This window comes from Papio anubis, chromosome 1, assembly GCF_008728515.1.
Source record: "Papio anubis isolate 15944 chromosome 1, Panubis1.0, whole genome shotgun sequence".
NCBI classification, from domain to species: domain Eukaryota; kingdom Metazoa; phylum Chordata; class Mammalia; order Primates; family Cercopithecidae; genus Papio; species Papio anubis.
In genome coordinates, this window is record NC_044976.1 from 109,340,578 (window position 1) to 109,361,642 (window position 21,065).

Below are 21,065 nucleotides of genomic sequence, written 5' to 3' on the forward strand. Positions count from 1 at the left end.
AAGATTACAGGCATGCACAACCATGCCCAGTTAATCTTTCTATTTTTAGTAGAGACAGGGTTTCGCCAATGTTGGTCAGACTGGTCTCAAACTCCTTACCTCAGGTGATCCGCCCGCCTCGGCTTCCCAAAGTGCTGGGATTACAGGTGTGAGCCACTGCACCTGGCCTATATTTTCTAATTTTCTACAATACATTTGCACTGTTTCTATGACAGATACTAAACATTTTTCAAAAGAAGTGATGATTCATCAAATTACATTCTGCTGATAAATCAAGAAGACTGACAATTGACTACCGAATCTAGTAATATGGAAGTCACTGGTGACCTTGACAATATGTTTATGTGGTGTGGGGACAGTAAAACATGACTGAAATAGTTTAGCAGTTCCTCAAAACATAAACACAGTTATGGTATGACCCAGCAATTACAGTCCTAGGTATATACCCAAGAGAACTGAAAACATATACTAAAAAACCTTGTACACAAATATACACAGCAACATTATTTGTAGCTGCCAAAAGTGGAAACAATCCAAATGTTCATAACAAATGAATGGATAAAGTGTGGTATATCCATGATGGAATATTATTCAGCAATAAATAATGAAGTGCTGATAAATGCTACAACATGGATAAATCTAGAAAACATTAGACGAAGTAAAAAACACCTATCACAAAGAAAAACATATTGTATGATTCCATTTATATGAAATGTTCACAACAGGCAATTCCATAAAGACAGAACGCTTTTTAGTGCTTGCCTATGGCAGATGGAGAGGTGATGGGGAATGACTGCTAATGGGTATAAGGTTGGTTTGGGGATGTTTTGAACATTTTGAAAATGTTCTAAAATTATAGTGTTGATGGTTGTACAACTCTGTAAACATAATAAAAACCAGTGAACTGTATACTTTAAAAAGCTGGATTTTACAGTACATGAATTATATCACAAAACAGCTGTTAATAAAATAAAAAGCAGCAAAATCTAGCTGATGTATGTATTTGTTTCACTTCTTTATGGTACTTTCTGATTTACTATTCTCTTTTGTTGCCATTGCACAGTTTTTTTTTTTTATTTAACCTCTTTTACTTCCAGAGATTTTTTTTTTTTTTTTTTTTTTTTTGGCTGGCTCTGTCGTCCGGGCTGTAGTGCAGTGGTGGCACAATCTTTGCTCACTGCAACCTCCACCTCCCGGGTTCAAGTGATTCTCCTGCCTCAGCCTCCTGAGTGGTTAGGATTACAGGTGCCCGCCACTGTGCCCGACCAATATTTGTGTTTTTAGCAGACATAGGGTTTCGCCATGTTGGCCAGGCTTGTCTCAAACTCCTGACCTCAGATGATCCGTCCGCCTCGGCTTCCCAAAGTGCTGGGATTACAGGTGTGAGACACTACGCCTGACCTGATCATTTTTTATTAACCTTATTCTCCTCCTCCTCTCTCTCTCTAAGAGACAGAGTCTCGCTGTGCTGCCCAGACTGGCCTCAAACTCCTAGGCTCAAGCAATTCTCCCCCTCCTCAGACTCCTGGGCAGCTGGGACTACAAACACACACCACGTTCAGCTAACTCCCCATCTCTTAATCCCTATGCCTACACCATTCCCAAACCTTCCCAAATTAAAGATTAACCAGACAGAGAAAATATACTTTTACAGTTTAAGAAATGTTAAACGTGACAACTGTTCAGGATCTACTTTTTACACAATCTCAGTAACATATGTACATATTCAAAAAAAAAAAAAGGAGCATTTGCCTGGGAACAACACATCACTATAAGCAAACAAAACATCAAATAGCCAGAATTCTAAAATACACTTTGGATTATATAAAATTACATTGTAAAGTTACAAAACAAATGTTGCTCATTCTTGAGAAATGTTTCAATGTTTAAATAATGTTGCCATAATACATATTCATGGCATTAAAAAAAAAATGGTGAATACAAGGTATCATCATTTTAAGGGTAAAGAGATCAAGCAAGTACATATACAAATCCATTGGAAAAGCTAACTTTGGAGCTGATTTCCTCTCTTGGATTGTAAAATTTCAGTAATACACAGTCATTATCTACTGCTGTAATAATGCCTGAGCAATTTAGGTAAAGATACAAACAATAAGAAAAACCCTGCCCAAATATTCAAACTTGCAGAATTCTAGTTAAAATAATAGAAAAATATAAAATTTATCCTTCAAAAAAAAGGTATCTAAGACAAAGGTATAGATACCCCATGTAAATTATTCACAAGTTATATGTGAATCAACCTTTTCTGTATTCCTTAAATAAAGTTATATAATTAACTGATGAAAAAACAAGTTTCATATTCAAAGACACTTTCAGAACACATCTACAATTAACTTATTAATGTGGAAGTATATTTTAAAAAACAGCTATTTCATTGAAGTCTTTAAGTACAGGAGATTTTATTTTTGGTGCATCTTCTTACGCATTTCTTCAAGAGCTGCTTCTTTCTCTCTCAGCACCTGCTTAAGTCTTCTTATTTTTTCATCTCGAATGGTTTCTTCTAACTCTGGTGGTGTCACTGGGAAAATATCCTCGGTATAATTTTTATTGAAGAAATGACTTTGTTCATAAGCTGCATCTGAATTCAATGTGCCTTTCTCTTGCCTCTCATAGGTATAGTATTCTATCTCAGTTCTCTTTTCTTGTCTGGTTTTGCTGTGACTCGTGAGAATGTTATGTTGTGACACATCTGAAGTTGGTAAAATACTGCTTAGAGGTTGGGAACTGTTGACATTAGCTTCCCCATTTATGATTGTGTTATAAGCATTCTCTGTTTTTCTCTTCTTTATGTGATCCATCTTCTTAATAGTTTTTGCTTTTCTTTTCGTATCAAAATTCTGCTGCAATATCAAATAACATTCCAAAACAAAAACAAAATGTTATTGCTAAATGCACGGGGCACTATCAAGTTTAACAACGTCTGCAGAAACAAATATTTAGCTATTACAATTAACAAAATTTATGGAAGACAACTACAGCAAGAAAGAAATATTTCCCACTGTATATACCAAAATGTCTTAATCACATTCAGTAAGAAGAAATTGCCTAATTCACATTTTCTTGCTCAAGTATTAGAAGCCATACTGACCTACCATAGAAATAAATAGCACTTGTAAACTGCCTGAGATATACAAGTGATTTAGTTTTTTTCCGTTCCTTTGCACAGCAGGCACATGTGGAGGATTTTCATTAGAAAAGGTTTACTAGTCTCTGATCTAAATTTCAGAATATTACATGATAATGACATATTCATAAGTCAAACTATAACAGTAGACAAAGTTATAGACATTTCATCATTATTAGCTATATGAGTTGCTTAAAAGGTTAGTATTAAGAACATATGCATGCTTCCACTACATTTGAATTATTTCATTTATATAAGCGTTCTCAAAGTAGAATGACTAGTTAAAAAGCTATGGCCATTTTCTTGTAACACAATGGAAAAAAAAATGTCGCTGGTGAATAAAAACAATTAAAACACATCTTTAACTGGGATGCATTTTTACCTGTGCGTGTGTGTGTGTGTGTGTATATATATATATAAAAACATGTAAATTTTTTTTTTTTTTGGAGACGGGAGTTTCCTTCTGTTGCCAGACTGGAGTGCAGTGACACCATCTCAGTTCACTGCAACCTCCGCCTTTCAGGTTCAAGCGATTCTCCTGCCCTCAGCTTCGCGAGTAGTTGAGACTACAGGCGTGCGCTACCTCGTCCAGCTATTTTTTGTATTTTTAGTACAGATGGGGTTTCACCATGTTGGCCAGGGTGGTCTCGATCTCTTGACCTCGTGATCTGCCCACCTCGGCCTCCCAAAGTGCTGGGATTACAGGCATGAGCCACGGCGCCCGGCCTGGTTCTTTTTTTTTGAGATGGAGTCTTGCCCTGTCGCCTGGCCTGGAGTGCAATGATGCGATCTCAGCTCACTGCAACCTCCGCCTTCCGGGTTCAAGCGATTCTCCTGCCTCAGCCTCTTGAGTAGCTGGGATTACAGGCACCCGCCACCATGCCCAGCTAATTTTTATATTTTTAGTAGAGACGGGGTTTCACCACGTTGGTCAGGCTGCTCTTATACTCCTGACCTCAGGTGATCCACCTGCCTCAGCCTCTCAAAGTGCTGGGGCCGGGTTGTTTTAAATATCGTTTTGGTACTATGTATTTGCAAAACCAGTAACAGCCGTCATTTATACTAATGCACAAGGGTTAAAACCAAATCAAGAAAATTAATATTCATGTATCATTTGTAGTACCTATGAAGAGCACATTAAAATGTATTACCTACCTGTTTTCTCTCTCCTTCCTTCACCATAAACTCTGTCTCTTTGTAAGTGCCACTGTTTACCAAACTGCTAAAGGAATCAAAACCTTCTCCAGAGGTCAAACGGTCAGGAATTCGAGTAAGGCACACTCTCAAATCTTTAGTAAGGCCAAATATCTTTTTAAATTCAGCATCACTCTTCAGATGTGATGCCTTATTACTTCTTCCGTGGGAATCTTTCTTGTCATTTCTTCCTTGGGCACCTTTATCTGATGTTGATGCCATCTCATTATGGTTCTGGAATTAGGAAAAGAAAACACACAAACAATACTGCTAATTATTCAAGTTACTTTATTAAACAAGCAATAAGTGATTATTTCATCTTACATAAAAGAACACATCATGCTTTATGATTGGTTTGTATTATCCTTGCCTTACCACCCACACTCAAAAAACTGAATAAAACATTCCCCTCCTACAATTTCTCAATTAATTTGTTGAACTAGAAAGGTAATAAGTAGTCAACTCTAAAACAACTGAAATGAGAATACAGACTAATGACAACATTAAAATAACATATATGACATTATTTAGAAATTGTAGTCTTCTGGAAAGTCACACATGGCTTTAATCAATCTTGTATTTAACAATCAGAATTTACCTCCTTACATCTCTGGAGTTCAATGAATTCTGAAGGGGAGAAATGCTGACATTATTGAGTAGACCTCCAAGTAAGCAAGGAAAAGGTGGGTACAAATATCTAGTAAGCACACAGACAGACAAACCTTAAGTCGAACATAAAGGTAACTATGTGGGCATGTTTGGTAACTGGCTGAGGAGTCACAAAGAGCTAATAAAAAGAAAAATGAAATTTGTCTACCAAAAAATAAATAAACTCATCAAATATGCTGATAAAATCTTATTTCCACAAATTACTGAAAGGTATTGATTAGCCCTGTCTCACCTTTTCCATGGTATACCACCACCACAAAAAAAACCCCACAAAACCCCGAAACCAACTCTTTTACATGCATACTGATCTCCTCATATACTAAAAAGGCTATTATATATGAACATACATACATACATGTATGTATATACATATACTCACACATTTTCACTAAGCTTTGAATTCACATTATCCTTCCCCAACTCTTCTAAACTTTTTTGCTCTGTGATTTTTTTGTTTTAAAGATTTGGCATGCCAAGTGATTCAAGAGAAAGATTGTACTCCTTTGTACAAGATTGTACCCAATTGTACTCCTCCTCAAATTTGCTCAGATGGAAGTTTTGAAATTAAATACTCATATGTGTACAGTCTGTGTGTGATAGGGTTGGCAGTGGGGGAAAGACGTATCATAGATAACTTTGAGAATTAAGAAAACAAACTTTTCTATATAGATATATAAAAAGAGCACCCTGACATGGGAAAATTACCTTTGGTTCTTGGTCTCTGAAAACACACTGTTGTGAAGTAACAGTTGTTGCATCAACAGAGGAACTTATTTTCTCTATGCTCTGGAGGATACTTCCTTTTCTGGGGGCATTGTGTCCTGTACTAAATCCATCTGGAAAGATTGGATTTGTGAATAAAGTCTTACTCTGTTTTAAGTAGTTACTGAATTGGTTCATATGTGGATTTGTGGTAGAAGGAGATGGTTTCTCCACTTTATTCTTCTCTGCCCTTAGATTGGCCATGGAAGCAAGCTGGGTATTGGAAAGTGATTTTGTCTCCATCTGGGAAGATTTACTTTTAGCCAAAACAATATTTACAACCTCTCTGGATATTTCTGTGACTGGACTTGAACTCACTATCTGTAACGTGTCTTTTCTTACTGGAGTATCAGGAGAAACAGAATTCTGTTTGTCAATTTGTGATGGCAGAACATCTGTCCCCTTTTTAGCCAACAGATAGACTTTCCCATTAAACATAACCAAAGCATTATCTTTAATAGGCATATTTTTGGATTGTGTCCCACTACGATCGATGGTACTCAATGATGGCATATTTATAGTATTATCTCCCAAATTTTTCCTATCTACGAAAGTTTTTAAAATCTTTGAAGCCACATTATTTGAAGACTTAACAGGAACAAGAGATGGCGTAAAAGGTTGTAGATTATCTTGGAAAATCCATTTCACTGGAGCTGCTTGAGAATGCTGACCACCTTTCAATTGTGTCTCTGTAGCAACATTCTTTGGAATTTGTGTGGTATTTAGTATTACTGGCTTTGCTATTTCTGTAACAGGTTTTGGGTAAATGTTTTGAAAGTTCTTGGTAACTACATTTTTCACTGTATTTACAGGAGATACATAAATAACAGTTGGCATTTGGGAGGCCTCAACCATTCCTGAGGTACTGGTGGTGGCAGTTGCAAGTATTTTTTGCTGCACTGAAGGAGGCAATGATGACGCTGGTACAGATTTCACTTCAGCATGGGCTGGAATCTGTAAATGATGCCCAGAAGGCAAAACTGGAGACTTCACAGTCACTGGAAGACTCTGGGTATTAACTACAATAAAAGATGAGTCTTTTTGTGTTGAGGGAGGAACAGCAAATGTTTGCATGGTGAGTCCATCAATTTTCACACCATGACTCTGAACTTTAGAAACTGATGAAGAAAAATTTCCAGTTCCCACAGAAGTAACTCTACCTTTTTCTGATGTATCTACTGTTCTTGTAAGAAAATAGTTTGAAGAACTGGCTGGCTGAAAAATGGGCAATTGAACAGATGCGCTTGTGGAAGAGCTGGAAATCTGAGTCTGAAAAGTAACTTGAACTGGTTTTCCTGTATTCCCTTTCAAAGCATCAGACATGACTGAAGATTGAACTAGTGGTATAAGATTTCCAGAAGACTTAGGAATTGGAAGTAATTGCAGAAGATTTTTTCCATCCGAGCCAATCGTCTGAACTACTTGGTACATGCAGCCTGAAACACTTAAAAGAACATTGAGTAAATAAATACAAACATACTACATGGTATATACATTTTATTTTAAAATATATATTTGTAAATATTATTTTTAAATATTAAAATATAAAGTATATAATCTTCCATTTTGAGTTTTTAAAGTGAAAGACTGCAAAACAAGTATTTTGAAGTAGAAGAGATAATGCTATAGTCAGCTTCTTATATTAGGCAATGGGTATGAGATAACAACATTTATTCCTAAGACTAAAAGTAGACATTTCTAAGGTTTTGCCCTATATAAAATTATGCTACTAAAGTAAGCTCCTCTTAAAAATATTAGCATCTTCCCTTCTCCCTTTCCCTGAATTCTTTCCTCTTGTCCTCCTCCTCTACTCTCACTGAAGATTCTCATTCCCTCTCCCTTTATTCTTATTCCATTTCTCTCAATCTTTTCCCCCTCAATCTGTTCTGTCTTCTTCCTTCAATAACTCACAAGTTCTGCCAGCCATTCTTCTTTTGCCTAAGCTATCTCTCATGGTGTTACCTTAGTTTGCCACATTTTTGTAGTATAGACTTCACTGAACTATTTATGTAGGAATCATTTTCTTCTGATTACTGTTTCAGCATATTTAAGGTTTACCACTAAATAGTCCTTGGTATAGCAATTATTTATATTAGTCAATTGTCAATCACCTATCAACCCATACATATAATACCACTGCAATTTCAGCTGAATGATTTTCAATCAATGTGGAAAAGACTGGAAATCATTTTTTTTAACTGAATCAATTCTGACCCCCCATGCCTTGAATTATTTCTTAGTACAGATTGTCTAATTTTAAGAAAAGTCAATATATACTAATCTCTGTTTGCATAATTAGTTATTTGGAGATTACTTGAATGTAGATACCTTACCTTATTTATATCTAAAACATCTTTCAGCTCCTGGGAAATATTGAGCTTTCATGGGATTCAGGGCCATCACACATACTATCACTCTACCTAGGTACTCCTCACCCAACTCAACTCTTCACATAGCTCAAGTCTTGGCATAAATGATATTTCTCAAGAGATACATTTTCTGACCATTTTATCCTTGTCCTTCCTTCATAATTAATCTATAACATCATGCTTGTTAGCTTCCTTCATGGTGTATATCATAGATTGTCATCATATATTAACACGTTTGTCTATAGACTGTCTCTCATGTTAAATTCTAGCAATATGAGTGCAGTGTCCATATCCCATAGACCTAGCATGGTCTTAGATAACTAAGATCAAATAAATAAAAAAGTTCAAGGGCAAATAATAATGATAATAATTAGGATTCTCAAAAGTATAAAGGTTATGTTTTTAAAACTCTCAGGTATTAATAAAAATTAATACCCAAAATTCTATGTATCCGTAGAAATGTTGGTTTACCTTTTTGCAGCACGAATAACATTATTATATCCTTACAAAAATGTAAAACTGTCTTTTGGACACTTGAGAGTGGGTCAAAATATTACATTGACCTTTTGTTGTTGTTGTTGTTGAGACAGGGCCCGGCTCTGTCATCCAGACTGGAGTGTAGGTATACAATCTTGGCTCACTGCAATCTCTGCCCCCTGGGCTCAAACCATCCTTCTACCTCAGCTTCTCAAGTAGCTGAGACTACAGATGCACGCCACCAAACCCAGCTAATTTTTGTATTTTTTATAGAGGCAAAGTTTCGCTATGTTGCCCAGGCTGGTCATACACTGACTTTTAATAAATTAAAAGTTAACTTCTAAAGAGAATAACCCCTAAGAAAAGGATGAATTCTTGCTTTCAGGGCTTTAAGAGGAAAAATCTACCTTTATTACCTCCCTGCACCACAAGAAAAGCACATTTGACCTGGATAAGGACATATTCAATATTAAGTCATTACACAAAAAGTTACCAAGTGTCTGTTATAATTTAAGCACCAGGTTCATTAGGAAAAAACGATCAGTAAGCTGTAGCCTCTGGGCCTAATCTGGCCCACTCTGTTTTTTTGGATTCTTATATTTTAATTGATTTTTAAAAATCAAAAGAGTAACAGTAGCCTCTGTAGTGGCTCCTCAGTCTTTTTGCCGACTCATACTTTTGAATTGACTTTCAAATGTTGGGAGTTTACCAAAGCTTAGAAAGAATCCTTCTCTTCCTATTCTGTACTCTTTCCTTAGATGCTTTCTTCTCAATTCATAACTTCAATTAAATTATCGCTTACATGTCAACAATTTCAATATTTCTATCTGTGGCTTCTTTGAAATGTAGGCTTATACATCCAAATTCCCTTTTAACATTTTCATTCAGAATCTCAAACATTCCTAAAATTCAACATGGCCAGATCTCTTCCCATCCTAATCCCCCAAATTCCATCTTCTGCAGGGTTTTCTTTGCTAAATAGCATCTCATCTACCTTAGATGCCTTAAGTCAGAATAGGTAAATGCTCCTTTCTTATTCTCTATACTCAGTGATCACAAAATCCTGTTGATATTGTCTCCTAAATTTCCTTTGATCTGTTCAATTCTCTCTAAATCAACTGTTACCACTCTACTCCAAGCAAACATCATCTCTGGCTTAGAATACTACAATAGCTTCATGACTGATTTTTTTCTTCAATCGTATCTTCTACTTTTCAATTTACTCAGCACACTAAAACTGATCTTTCCCTGCTTAAAACATTGCAGTGGCTTTCCATTATTCTTAGAGTTGTAGGAAGAAAACCATTGCTTCTGATGCAATGGTAAGCCAAAGGAAGAGAGGATTTTAAGAAAATTGGGCAATTATACTAAAAGTTTCTGAGATGCCAAATAGGATGAGGATTAAAAATGCACACCTGAAATAGTGCTGTGAAGATCACTGATGGCTTTAGTAAGAGCAGTGTGGTAGGGGAAATAAGTTGCTGAGGAGTGGATATGAAGAAAGGAAGTAGACAACTCTTTCTAAACTTTGACTGTCAAGGGGAAGAGAAAGACTGGCAGGAAGTTACAGGAATAAATGGTATCAAAGAAGGGATCTTTCCTTTTTCTTTGTTTAAGGTTAGATAAACCAGAACAAATGTAAATACTCAAGTGAGCCAGTTAAGGGAAGAAACTGGTGATAAAGGAACAAAAGGGATACACAATGAGAAGGAGGTAGGAAATGGAAACCAGAGAGACAGGTGGAAGGACTGAACCTTAAAGAGAGCTGGAGTCCTATCTCCCTCCATTGGAACACTGGAGGAGAGGTTAGGTGCATTTTCAAGTAAGCATACAATTTTGGGGTTAGAAGGCTGAGGTAATTCTCATTTAAAGGGTTTTATTTTCTTTATGAAAAATCACATGACATCATCTGCTAAAAGTAAGAGCAAAAATATGGAAAAGATTTGAGGAGAATCAAAGATCTGAAACAGTCTTCGTGAGGGAGTAAACTGACCACAGAAGATATTAGAGTTGCCAGGATGTATTGATGGCATGGGGAGACAGCTAGTGGTTATGAATTTATAGTGGTACTAATCTGTACTCGAGGCTTTCCTTGTCACACCAAGCACAGATAAAGAGAAAGCATATCGAGTTCATCCAGGGTTGGGGTGGCATTAGGAAGGTGCAACAAAAATCAAAGAAGAGCAAAAGAATTTAAAGTATTGATAAGAGTTATTAAAATGAAACACAGAATCTAAACTGGATAGGAAGAAAATGAGAGAATAAAAGGCTAAAGTATAGGGATAAAATAAAGGGATTATTGGTCTTTAGGGCCAGATAAAGTTAACAGTTAAAGTAGGAACAGTTAAACAAGTCAGCTAGAAATACAGGAACTGGCATTTAGAAAACCGGATGCGTGTAACAATTTTGTAGATGCAGCAATTTCATCTAAGAATAAGGACTACAAAAGTAGGTGCAGCAGAACAGAGAATAAGATCACTGGGGGAAAAGATCTCTGTAATAAAGACGAGGTGACAAAGAGATTATCCATATGGATACTGAAATCACATAGGATTACAGGGAAGATGGTGAACTAAGTGCCAAGTTCAGTGACAGGAAGTTGGTAGATGGTGTTAACAAGTCGCAATTAAGTGATATGCCAGAAAGTTATCTTGAAGCCTACTTTCTTCTGTAGTCTATTTTCTTTCCTATTATTCTACTAAAACTTCATTCTCAAAGATTACCACATATGTTCTCACAGTTAAATATGTCTTTATCTTCATTCCCTAGGTACTCTCTGTTGCAACTAATTATCCCTTCATATTGATCCTCTTTCCTATCATGGTTTCCACTGTGTACAATTTCTGTTTCTCTTGACTTTCTTAATGTTCCCTTACTCATTTTCTGCATTCTTAGCATTCTCCTGTAACTATTCCACAAACCACAAAGTACAATTCTTGATCCTGTTTTTCTCCTTCAAGACATTCTTCCTTAAAGACTGCAACAATTCTCATGGCTTCAACTATTTTCAACTATCTTCTTTGGAATAATGACTCCCATAGTTATATCCTTTTATTCCTGTCCCCTACTGGAATTGACATCAGTTCTGGATTTGTGATGTCTTACCAAACATTTTAATACTATCACTTTAAACCCAGGAAGTCAAAATTACTCTACTGAAAACTAGTAGTCTCTCCTACCATTCAATCATACGGCAGCACCAGTATTTTTCACATCATATAGGTTTTAAATCACCTAGTCATTGCTGATTTGTCTTTATCATCATTTTTATTTAAATTCATCCACAGAACTTTGCACATGTGATTACAAAAGGTAAACATTTAATAGATGCATACTGAATCATCAAGTCTATAAGGTTTTCTTTTTAACTCATTTCATCCATCTTTTCTTTCTTCATCATTGTGACTTCCACCATCTACATGAGATCAGATGTGTCTAGCACTCATCATTCTCATCCCTACAGTATTTTGCTGATGTTTAGTTTTTCTGATTGCAGCCACTATTGAATATTATGTATCTCAGGTAGATTAAAATTGTTTTCATCCTGTTACCTCCTGTTCAAAGTTTTAGTATTCATCATTGCCAATTCAGCTGGACACAAAAATCATCTACAATCTAGCTCCAACCAAACTCTACAACAATACCACCCACAACTTCTCAATGTGAAACCTCTGCTCTTACCAGAGAGATCTCTTTGCTATTCTGAAATATGCCATGTACATTACACTATTTACTCAAAGTATTATTATTTTTCTTCTCCAACAATATAAAATTAGTTTCCAATTCTATCTTTTTCATAAAATATCTGCCAGTCACTCCAGTTTAATTTTTTCCAACTTGGAATTCCGAATGCTATCTCATTCATGCCGCTAATGTTGGAAATTATATAATGCTTTCTTTATTGACTTTAATCTGTTAGCTAATTTTTAAAAATGAGTATTGTTTCATTCAATAAGATTGAAACTCCTTAAGGTGAGAGGCTTTATAATTTATTTTGCAATTATCCTTCCAATACCAAGCATAGTATTTTATATGACCTCTGTATTTCTGCTTTATAAAAAAACTATATCGTATGAGCTATTTTCCAATCTGATCACTACATTTTTCCCTCTCTTTTCCTCTATTTCTCCTCCAAAAGATAAAAAGAAAAAGGAAGAAAAATTAAGCTTCTTTCATGTCAGTGTTATCAGTGAGATTCACATAATCTACTACAAACCATAAATTCCTGCAGGGTAGATTATACTATTCATATCGATATACTCTACATCTAATCCAGAAACTGGAAATTGCACACAATAATGTTAGCTGAATTGAATCCTATGAGCTATAATTTTTTTAAAAGTCCTTGATTTCTTGGCAACAAAATGTAATGAGTTCTAAAAATTAATCTGAAATGCAGAATGCTAAGAAGTAATAACTCACCATGAAACATGTACTCCTTCTATCAATATACAGTTTTTCTTATCTAAGAGCCTTCCATTGAAGAGATTAAATAATTAAAACCCTACAAAGATTCTGTTTTCTGAAAGATCATATTCTGCAGATTAATGTCAGAACTAAAAGTAGAACCAGATTCTGCATCCCATTTGCTAGTTTGGTCACCTAATTACTTTAAGGTAATTACTTTAAACCAGCTGGTGTTCAAACTGAGAAACTACATTTGAAAAATAATACAGTTTAACACTTTAAAAGAGAAAAGAGGAACATACTAGAAAGATTATGGGCTTCTAATTCTGGTTCTTATAATTACAAGTTGACTAGAAAATTTACTTAACCTCTTTGAATCTGTTTCTTCGTTTGTTAAATAGGGGAAAATAAAGCTTACTAGGAGAAGTAAATAAAATGACTGCCTGTTAACATACTAGTCATCTTCCATTAAAATATGCAGTTGGTCTCTGAGAATAAGGTAAGGTAAGGTCTTTTAAAAATGTAATGAGAAATTTGGCGGGGTGTGGTGGCTCATGCCTGCAATCCCAGCACCTTAGGAGGCCCAGGCGGGCGGATCACGAGGTCTAGAGATGGAGACCATCCTGGCCAACATGGTGAAACCCCGTCTCTACTAAAAATACAAAAATTAGCTAGGTGTGGTGGCACATGCCTGTAGTCCCAGGTACTTGGGAGGCTGAGGCAGGAGAATCACTTGAACCTGGGAGGTGGAGGTTGCAGTGAGCCCAGATCGCGCACTGCACTCCAGCCTGGCGACAGAGCAAGACTCCATCTCAAAAAAAAAAAAAAAAAAGTAATGAGAAATTTAATAAAAAGGCACATTAAACATATTGGTAATGTTATATAACTTCTGACATTTTTTACTATTCTAATATTGATATGAGGCATTCACATATTAGAAATAGACTAATAGGCCGGCAGCAGTGGCTCAAGCCTGTAATCCCAGCACTTTGGGAGGCCGAGGCGGGCGGATCACGAGATCAGGAGATCCAGACCATCCTGGCTAACACGGTGAAACCCTGTCTCTACTAAAAAATACAAAAAACTAGCCGGGCGAGGTGGCGGAAGCCTGTAGTCCCAGCTACTCGGGAGGCTGAGGCAGGAGAATGACGGGAACCCGGGAGGCGGAACTTGCAGTGAGCCAAGATCGCGCCACTGCACTCCAGCCTGGGCCATATAAAGAGACTCCGTCTCAAAAAAAAAAAAAAAAAGAAATAGACTAATAAAAATGTTAAAGGCTGATGAACATTTTATAGATATTTTTACAAAATACATTTTTTTCAACTGCTAGGAAATCCTTTTCCATCTTATTATCTATGACATAATATTATGTACATACAGAACATAATATATGTAAGTACATAATATGGTTATCTATCCAATAATATGTACCATGTATTGCGTACATGATAGATATAACAGTTGTTACTAACTCTAATCCTAATAAACAGTCAAGCAAGTTATGAACTGCCATTCCCATTTTATACTTGAGAAAATGGAGATTTAGAAATATTTAATAACTTACTTAGAATTACACACTCCCCTTGAGAAAGCTTATCTACTTTCTGTATTTACTTTAGCATACCCCCATGATAACAGGGTCCAAAAAATTCAAAGGTATAAACTGAGAGATTAATGACAGATTTCATTTAGACTGTATAGTACGTGTCTGTCTCTCCCTCACACACACACACACAGACACACTCAAATCACAAAAGATAATAAAACACTGTACACAACAAAATGCATACTGAACTGACAATGAAGCATCATCATGCCAATCAAACCAAACCCCCTGCTGAGAACACTTAAGTTTATCTCTCTGTTTGGATACAAATGGTTATGGGAAGATAGCTGCCAATGGTCAATCACATGATGTCTTAATTCTTATTATTGTAGGATATATAACCACAGGCTTTCATTATAGTACCTCTAACGTGATGCTTCCCAAATCTCTAGTCTCAGCTCTGACTCAGCCTGAGTTTCATATCCAAATATCTGACTGCTTTTTTGATGTGTGCCTCATCTCAGTTAATTTACCAATATCCATCCAGAAAACTGGCATCATAACTGATCCGCCTTTCTTCCTGCCGATTCATTAACAAAGTCGGTCTGTTTTCCCTTCTATATTTCTTTGAATTCAACCCCTATGGTACTGCATCAGCTAGTTCAGGCCCTCAGAATTTCTGAAAAGACAACTGAAATAGGATCCTTATATGTAGATCACTCACCCTCAAATCCACACTGCCAGCAGTTATCTAAAATGCACACCAATGTCAGTCTTTTTCTTAAAATACTCTGAACAATTTCCAATAGATGAAGTCTAATTTTCTTAGCAGGGCAAACAGAACTCTTAAGAGCTATCTATCCATCCTACTTGTACAGAATCAAGCAACAAGTATCAGTCATAAACCATACAGGTCCTTTATTTACCAATTCTCTGCATACGTATATCCTGCATTCATCTTTAACTGAATAGCTGATACTTAATGTTTCCCAACTCAGCTGTTCTTGGAATCTTTCCTCCAACTCCCTTCCTCTACTCTTTTCCTTTACTACATCAACTCTATCTTCCTCCTCCTCCACCATGACTGTAAGGTTTTCCCTGGAAACAGCCCATATGCTTTTATTTAATCAGTCTTCCCATTTAGCACAGTCTACCACATACATAGTAGGTACTAAATGAATGTTTTGTCATCAAATGTTTAAACTGTATTGATAGTAAGTGGTAAGCTAGGATATGAACCCAAGTCTCTATGACTTAAAAGGTTCTTTCCACTACAGCATTCTGACTCCTACTTTGTTCTTTGATAATAAAACCCAAATCAACATAAATTAAATGCATAGTATCACAAATATCTTCCAGATTTTTCCTTTGTACTCTAAGATTAAATTTGGGTTTTACATTTTATGCTGAATTATGATGAATTAGAGATACTTCAAACAATATATAACCATATACAATTCTGTATTATGCCACTGAAAAATTTTTAGTAAGCGGTAACTTAGGAAAAAATTAAGCTACAAATAAGAAGAAAATCATAGTCACTTAAGTTATAAAAATAAATATTTAGTACCATCAAACATGTTACCAGAAAAATAAGAAAACTAAGCTTCCAATAAACTAAAAGGGCTGATGTTAATATTATTTACAAAATTATATTTGGATGTTTTGTTACTTAAAAACAGAATGGAATCAAATATGCAACCATTAACCAAAGTAAATGTCGAAGCTTCTGAAAGTCATCTGGTAAATGTCCCAAATATATGATGTAAAACCGCAATGATTTAAATAAATACATTCAACGATAATAAAAACGACGTATAAATCAATGAGTTAATGAACTCAAAATGACTTACGAATGTAATTGTAATTTAAAAATCTCCAAATCCCCAAAAGGATTAGAAATTGGATAACAGAGTTAAGGGTACACACACACACACACACACACACACAGTTGTTTATCTTACTTTTTGTATTTAAAAATGCAATCGTAAAACAAATTTTCTATAAATTAAGCTAAGTCAGAAGTCATTATTCAGGTACTAAAATAAGGCAGCAGAAATTAATCATTAAAAAGTAATTCTACTTTTTAATATCTACACAGGGCACTCTCTGCCCCTTCCCCGAAACTTCCACCACAAAATTAAAAAAAAAAAGAAAGAAAAGAAAAAAACACACAAGTATACCAAAATGGCTCTTTATGATTTGAAATACAATGCTTCTTTCTTGACAGTTCTTCAATAGAATTTTGGCTCATTACTATTAGTGACCATTTCCTTTTATAATACTGCTTTTAAGGAACAAACATTACTTTCGGTCTTTATTGCAATCAAGTTTTCTATTTGTAATTAAACAAAACTACTTCCTGGGCTAAAATCTGTGCAGAATTAAAGTTGTATGCTTATAATAGTAACAGCTAACATTTAAATTGTGCTTTACTATTTTCCCACATGACGTATTTTACATTATTTCATTCTCCTAATATTTAAAATATTTCTAAGTGCTAGTATTTACAGACTGGAAACAGGTACCTGGCCTCACAAATGCTAACTAGCAAAGTTGAGATTAACCCCAGGTAGCCTGATTTTCTTCAAACGAAAATCCTCTTCGGCCAGTTTTGCATCTTAGTTCTTCATTTTCTTATTAGAGTCTGCAGACCCTATTTTTTCCTCATCACTTAATCTACTAACCATGTGAGAGTACAAGTGAAAACATTCTGCTTTAGCTGACATTCTGTTTCCGATTCATTTCCTCTTAATACAATTAAAAAAACAAAACTAAACTAAAATACTGATCATCTATTTTCTAACTTTACGAGAATATCTTCCTTAGAAATACTGGACTCTCCTCATGCCAAATATAAATAGCCAATGAAACGGCACTTCATTACAACCCAAAACGCTGTTCAAAAGGATTGACTTTACACGAGGATTTCTCCATTCTTACTTCTCTCTCTTCACATAAAGCTATTACTTGAAATTTTAAATATTTAATCTCCTTGTTCTAAAGCCATTTTTCTTCAATCACACACCCTTTCTGTCTCACTATTAAAATGTAACTATTTTCACTGAAGTTCCAGCGCCACCAGGGCTGCACTTCCTAATCCGAGATGACTGCTGCGTTTCTGCGTGTGCGTGAGAATCTTCCAGAAGGTTTGAGTCACATAAGAGCGTCGGCCATCTTGGTTTTCATCTCCCGTGGAGATCTACTCCGTCCGCCTATTAAACTTGAGACGCTGGAGTCCCGCGGAGCCGGGGAGGGGCTGTGTCTGGCTCTAAAGAGGTTTTACATTTCCCAGAGGAAGGCGCTCTATGGGCTTTAAGCGCCCTGGTGACGAGCGCTTCCCGCCTGAGTGGCGCACTCTGCGGGCTCCAACTCCTCTCAAACTACACAGCGTCCGGAAACGACGGCCGACTCCACATCCCAAAGACGGACAGGGGGGCAGGCGTGGGAAGGATTCGAAACCGGTACTTACCAACGCGAGGCGCTGCCTGAATTTTCCTCTGCGGGTTTCAGGAAGACCCTCCGTAGGTTATTTGACATTTTAGTGGGGAGAAAGGGGACACCTCAGCCAAGAAAGTGGGAAGCGTGGGGCCGAGTTTCTCAATGGGGCGAGAACCAAAGCGAGGGAATGTTGGGCTGCAGTTGCCCGCAGCAACTGTGAGGGGTTCGACCTTAACGGAGGGCGACAGCGGGCTCTCCAGAGGGTGTATCCCCAAGCTTCGGAGCGAGGTCGCGCAGCCACCCAGAAACCGGAAGGCTCCTGGCGGTGGACTGCGCCCTCAGCCCTACGCTCAGAGAGAATCGGCGTGCGTCTCCGCCCCCAGAGCCTACGACAACGCTCCAGACCCCGCCGGAGCAGGCGCAGGGGGCGTGGCCTTGGTGGCACCGCCCCCAACGGGGCCTGGTCAGTGCTGAAGACTGCGTCAGACCGGCGCTGCTGCCCCGCCCACTGAAGCCGGTAGCTGGAGAAAAGCTCGGTCGGGCGTCTTCCGGGGTCGTCACGTCCGTTTGCCAAGGTGACTGGCTCGCTAAAGCCCAACCCTTATGATTCAATCCAATGGCAAGTGATATTTGCTATCTTTTCTTCCGGATCAAGGAACAAATCGCAAAAGAAAGCGCTCCCGACACCTACGCAAAATAAAATGTTTCCGGGGTCAATCTTAAATTTTCTGCTTCTGTGCTCGCCGCTAGTTTGTTTTTCTCTCCCGTCAGTGCATTAAAAGACATCGGCGGGCTTTTTTGGAATCATGCACTTGTGGCTTGAGAAAACTTCAAACGCCTGCCTGTGTCCAGCGATTTTTGTTGCTGCTTCTCTGAAGGTTTCCCATTTACTCCTCTTTCCTGAAGCTTTGCCGCTATACTTACGTAACGCTTTCCTCCAGCCCACGTTCATCGAAACTATCACTTATTGTCATAGACCTCCGTTTCTGAAGGGAGATCTTGGTGTTGCATCAGAACATCCATTGTATTCATTCAGTCATTTATTCAGCTGTCCATTGCAGTTGATGGTCTTTATCTCACACTACTTCAAAATTTTTCCTCTCAGCACTATTAATTATTCCCTCATCTTGACGCCATTGGCAATATACTTTCCTGGTTTTGCTCCTACTTTTTTTGTCTACAACTTCTCAGTCTCTTTTGAAGATCTCTCCCTTTTCAAGGGAGTTCCTTACCTCTTGATAACTGATTCTCTTAATGTTTTCAAACTGTCTTGTCTCAATTACTGGTTTTATTCATACTCCTGGCTTGAATTACCACATCCACCCATTATTTTACCAGTAAACACATATGTGTCCTTGGCACTGATTTAAGTGTTTTACAAAAGTAATTTACTCCTAACAACTAATAAAAGAATGATTATATGCAGATGAAGAAACGGATGCTCAGAGAGGGTGAACAAGTTTTTAGAGGTCATAGAGCTTGTGAGTGATGGAGCCAGGCTCCAAATCCAGGTTGTCTGGCCAAACACACCATGTACTTTACTACTGCATTATGCTGCCATGTGACTCATAAATTTATGTTCCCAGTTCTGATTTCTCTGAGATCTATACCTGGATGTTCAAGTGAATTGTTGAGATATCCTTTTTGCTATTTTAAAAGCCCCTTCAAATGAAACATGTTCAAAACCACATTTCTGACTTGCTTCTCTTCCCCCCACTACACATTTTCTTTTATCAGTGCTATCTCTAGAAAGAAAGAAAACAAAAACTTCCTTCTATTAAAGTTGCCAAAATTCCAGTGTCATCCTTAACACCTTCCTCTTTTTATTCCAAAATATATAATTCACCAACTTTTGCAGATTTTATCTTCTACCTATCTTACAAGTCTGCTTTATATTTCTATTACTACTACTATAGAGCAAGCTTACTTGGTCTAGTGAAGCTTTAACTGATACCCTTACATTCATTTTTTTTTTTTTTTTTTTTTTTTTTTTTTTTTTTAAGAGGGAGCCTCGCTGTCGCCCAGGCTGGAGTGCAGTGGTGCAATCTCAGCTGACTGCAAGCTCCGCCTCCCGGGTTCAAGCTATTCTCCTGCCTCAGACTCCCAAGTAGCTGGGACTACAGGCGCCCGCCACCACACCCGGCTAATTTTTTGTATTTTTATTAGAGACAGGGTTTCACCATGTTAGCCAGGATGGTCTTGATCTCCTGACCTCGTGATCCACCCGCCTCAGCCTCCCAAAGTGCTGGGATTACAAGCATGAGCCTCATATCCACTCTTGTATTCCTCTAAATGCTGCAGCCAGAGATACCATATGGAAACACAAATCTGATGGTGTCATCTCACTGCATTAAAAAAAAAAAAAAATCAGTTTCCCCATTGCTTTTATGATAAGGATCAAAATCCTTGATTCTTTTCCTTTTTTTTTTCTTTTTTCTTTCTTTCTTTCTTTTTTTTTTTTTTCTTTTTTCTTTTTAGACAGGGTCTCAGTCTGTCACGCCAGGCTGGAGTGCAGTGGTATGATTTCAGCTCACTGCAACCTCCGCCTCCTGGATTCAAGCGATTCTCGTGCCTCAGTCTCCTGAGTAGCTGGGATTACAGGTGCGCACTACCATGCCTGGCTCATTTTTTGTATTTTTAGTAGAGACAGGGTTTCACCATGTTGGCTAGGTTGGTGTCTAACTCCTGACCTCAAATAATCTGCCTGCCTTGGCATCCAAAAGTGCTGGGATTACAGGCACTTTTGAGCCACTGTGCCCAGCCAAAATCTTTGATTCTAATTAAGCTGTTGAACTAGTACAGACTGCTGACACCCAGATAAATTAAAAAAAAAAAAAAAGGAAGTTTAGATTTTTAGGAATTAACAGCAACAACCACCACACACACACACACACACACACACAAAAAGCAGCTGTGAAAATTCCAATCTGTGGGAAATTTTCAGAACTGGTATGTGAGTGTATAGATTGTTACAGGCTAAAGCCAAGGGCCAGCACAGGCAGCAGAGGGTGGAGGAAATTATTTTAATTTTTCGTTGCAACAGGTATGATCATTA

The 21,065-nt window shown here is 37.2% G+C and overlaps 1 protein-coding gene across 4 annotated transcripts; it reads right to left on the reverse strand.

Moving 5' to 3' along the window:
* Window positions 1-1,641: 1,641 nt before the first annotated feature.
* Window positions 1,642-18,485, reverse strand: LRIF1 (ligand dependent nuclear receptor interacting factor 1). 4 transcript variants are annotated; one of them, XM_021922067.2, is made up of 4 exons: window positions 18,042-18,485; window positions 5,714-7,206; window positions 4,301-4,573; window positions 1,642-2,861 (listed from the first exon to the last, which is right to left on the reverse strand). In XM_021922067.2, the coding sequence occupies exons 2-4, from the start codon at window positions 7,199-7,201 to the stop codon at window positions 2,421-2,423; spliced, it is 2,202 nt and encodes a 733-aa protein (XP_021777759.1). In that variant the 5' UTR covers window positions 7,202-7,206; window positions 18,042-18,485; the 3' UTR covers window positions 1,642-2,420. The 4 variants fall into 4 exon arrangements, with proteins under 4 accessions (XP_021777759.1, XP_009213330.1, XP_003892417.1 ...); XM_009215066.4 differs by having other exon boundaries at window positions 1,642-2,858; window positions 5,714-7,214; XM_003892368.5 differs by having other exon boundaries at window positions 5,714-7,214.
* Window positions 18,486-21,065: the final 2,580 nt, after the last annotated feature.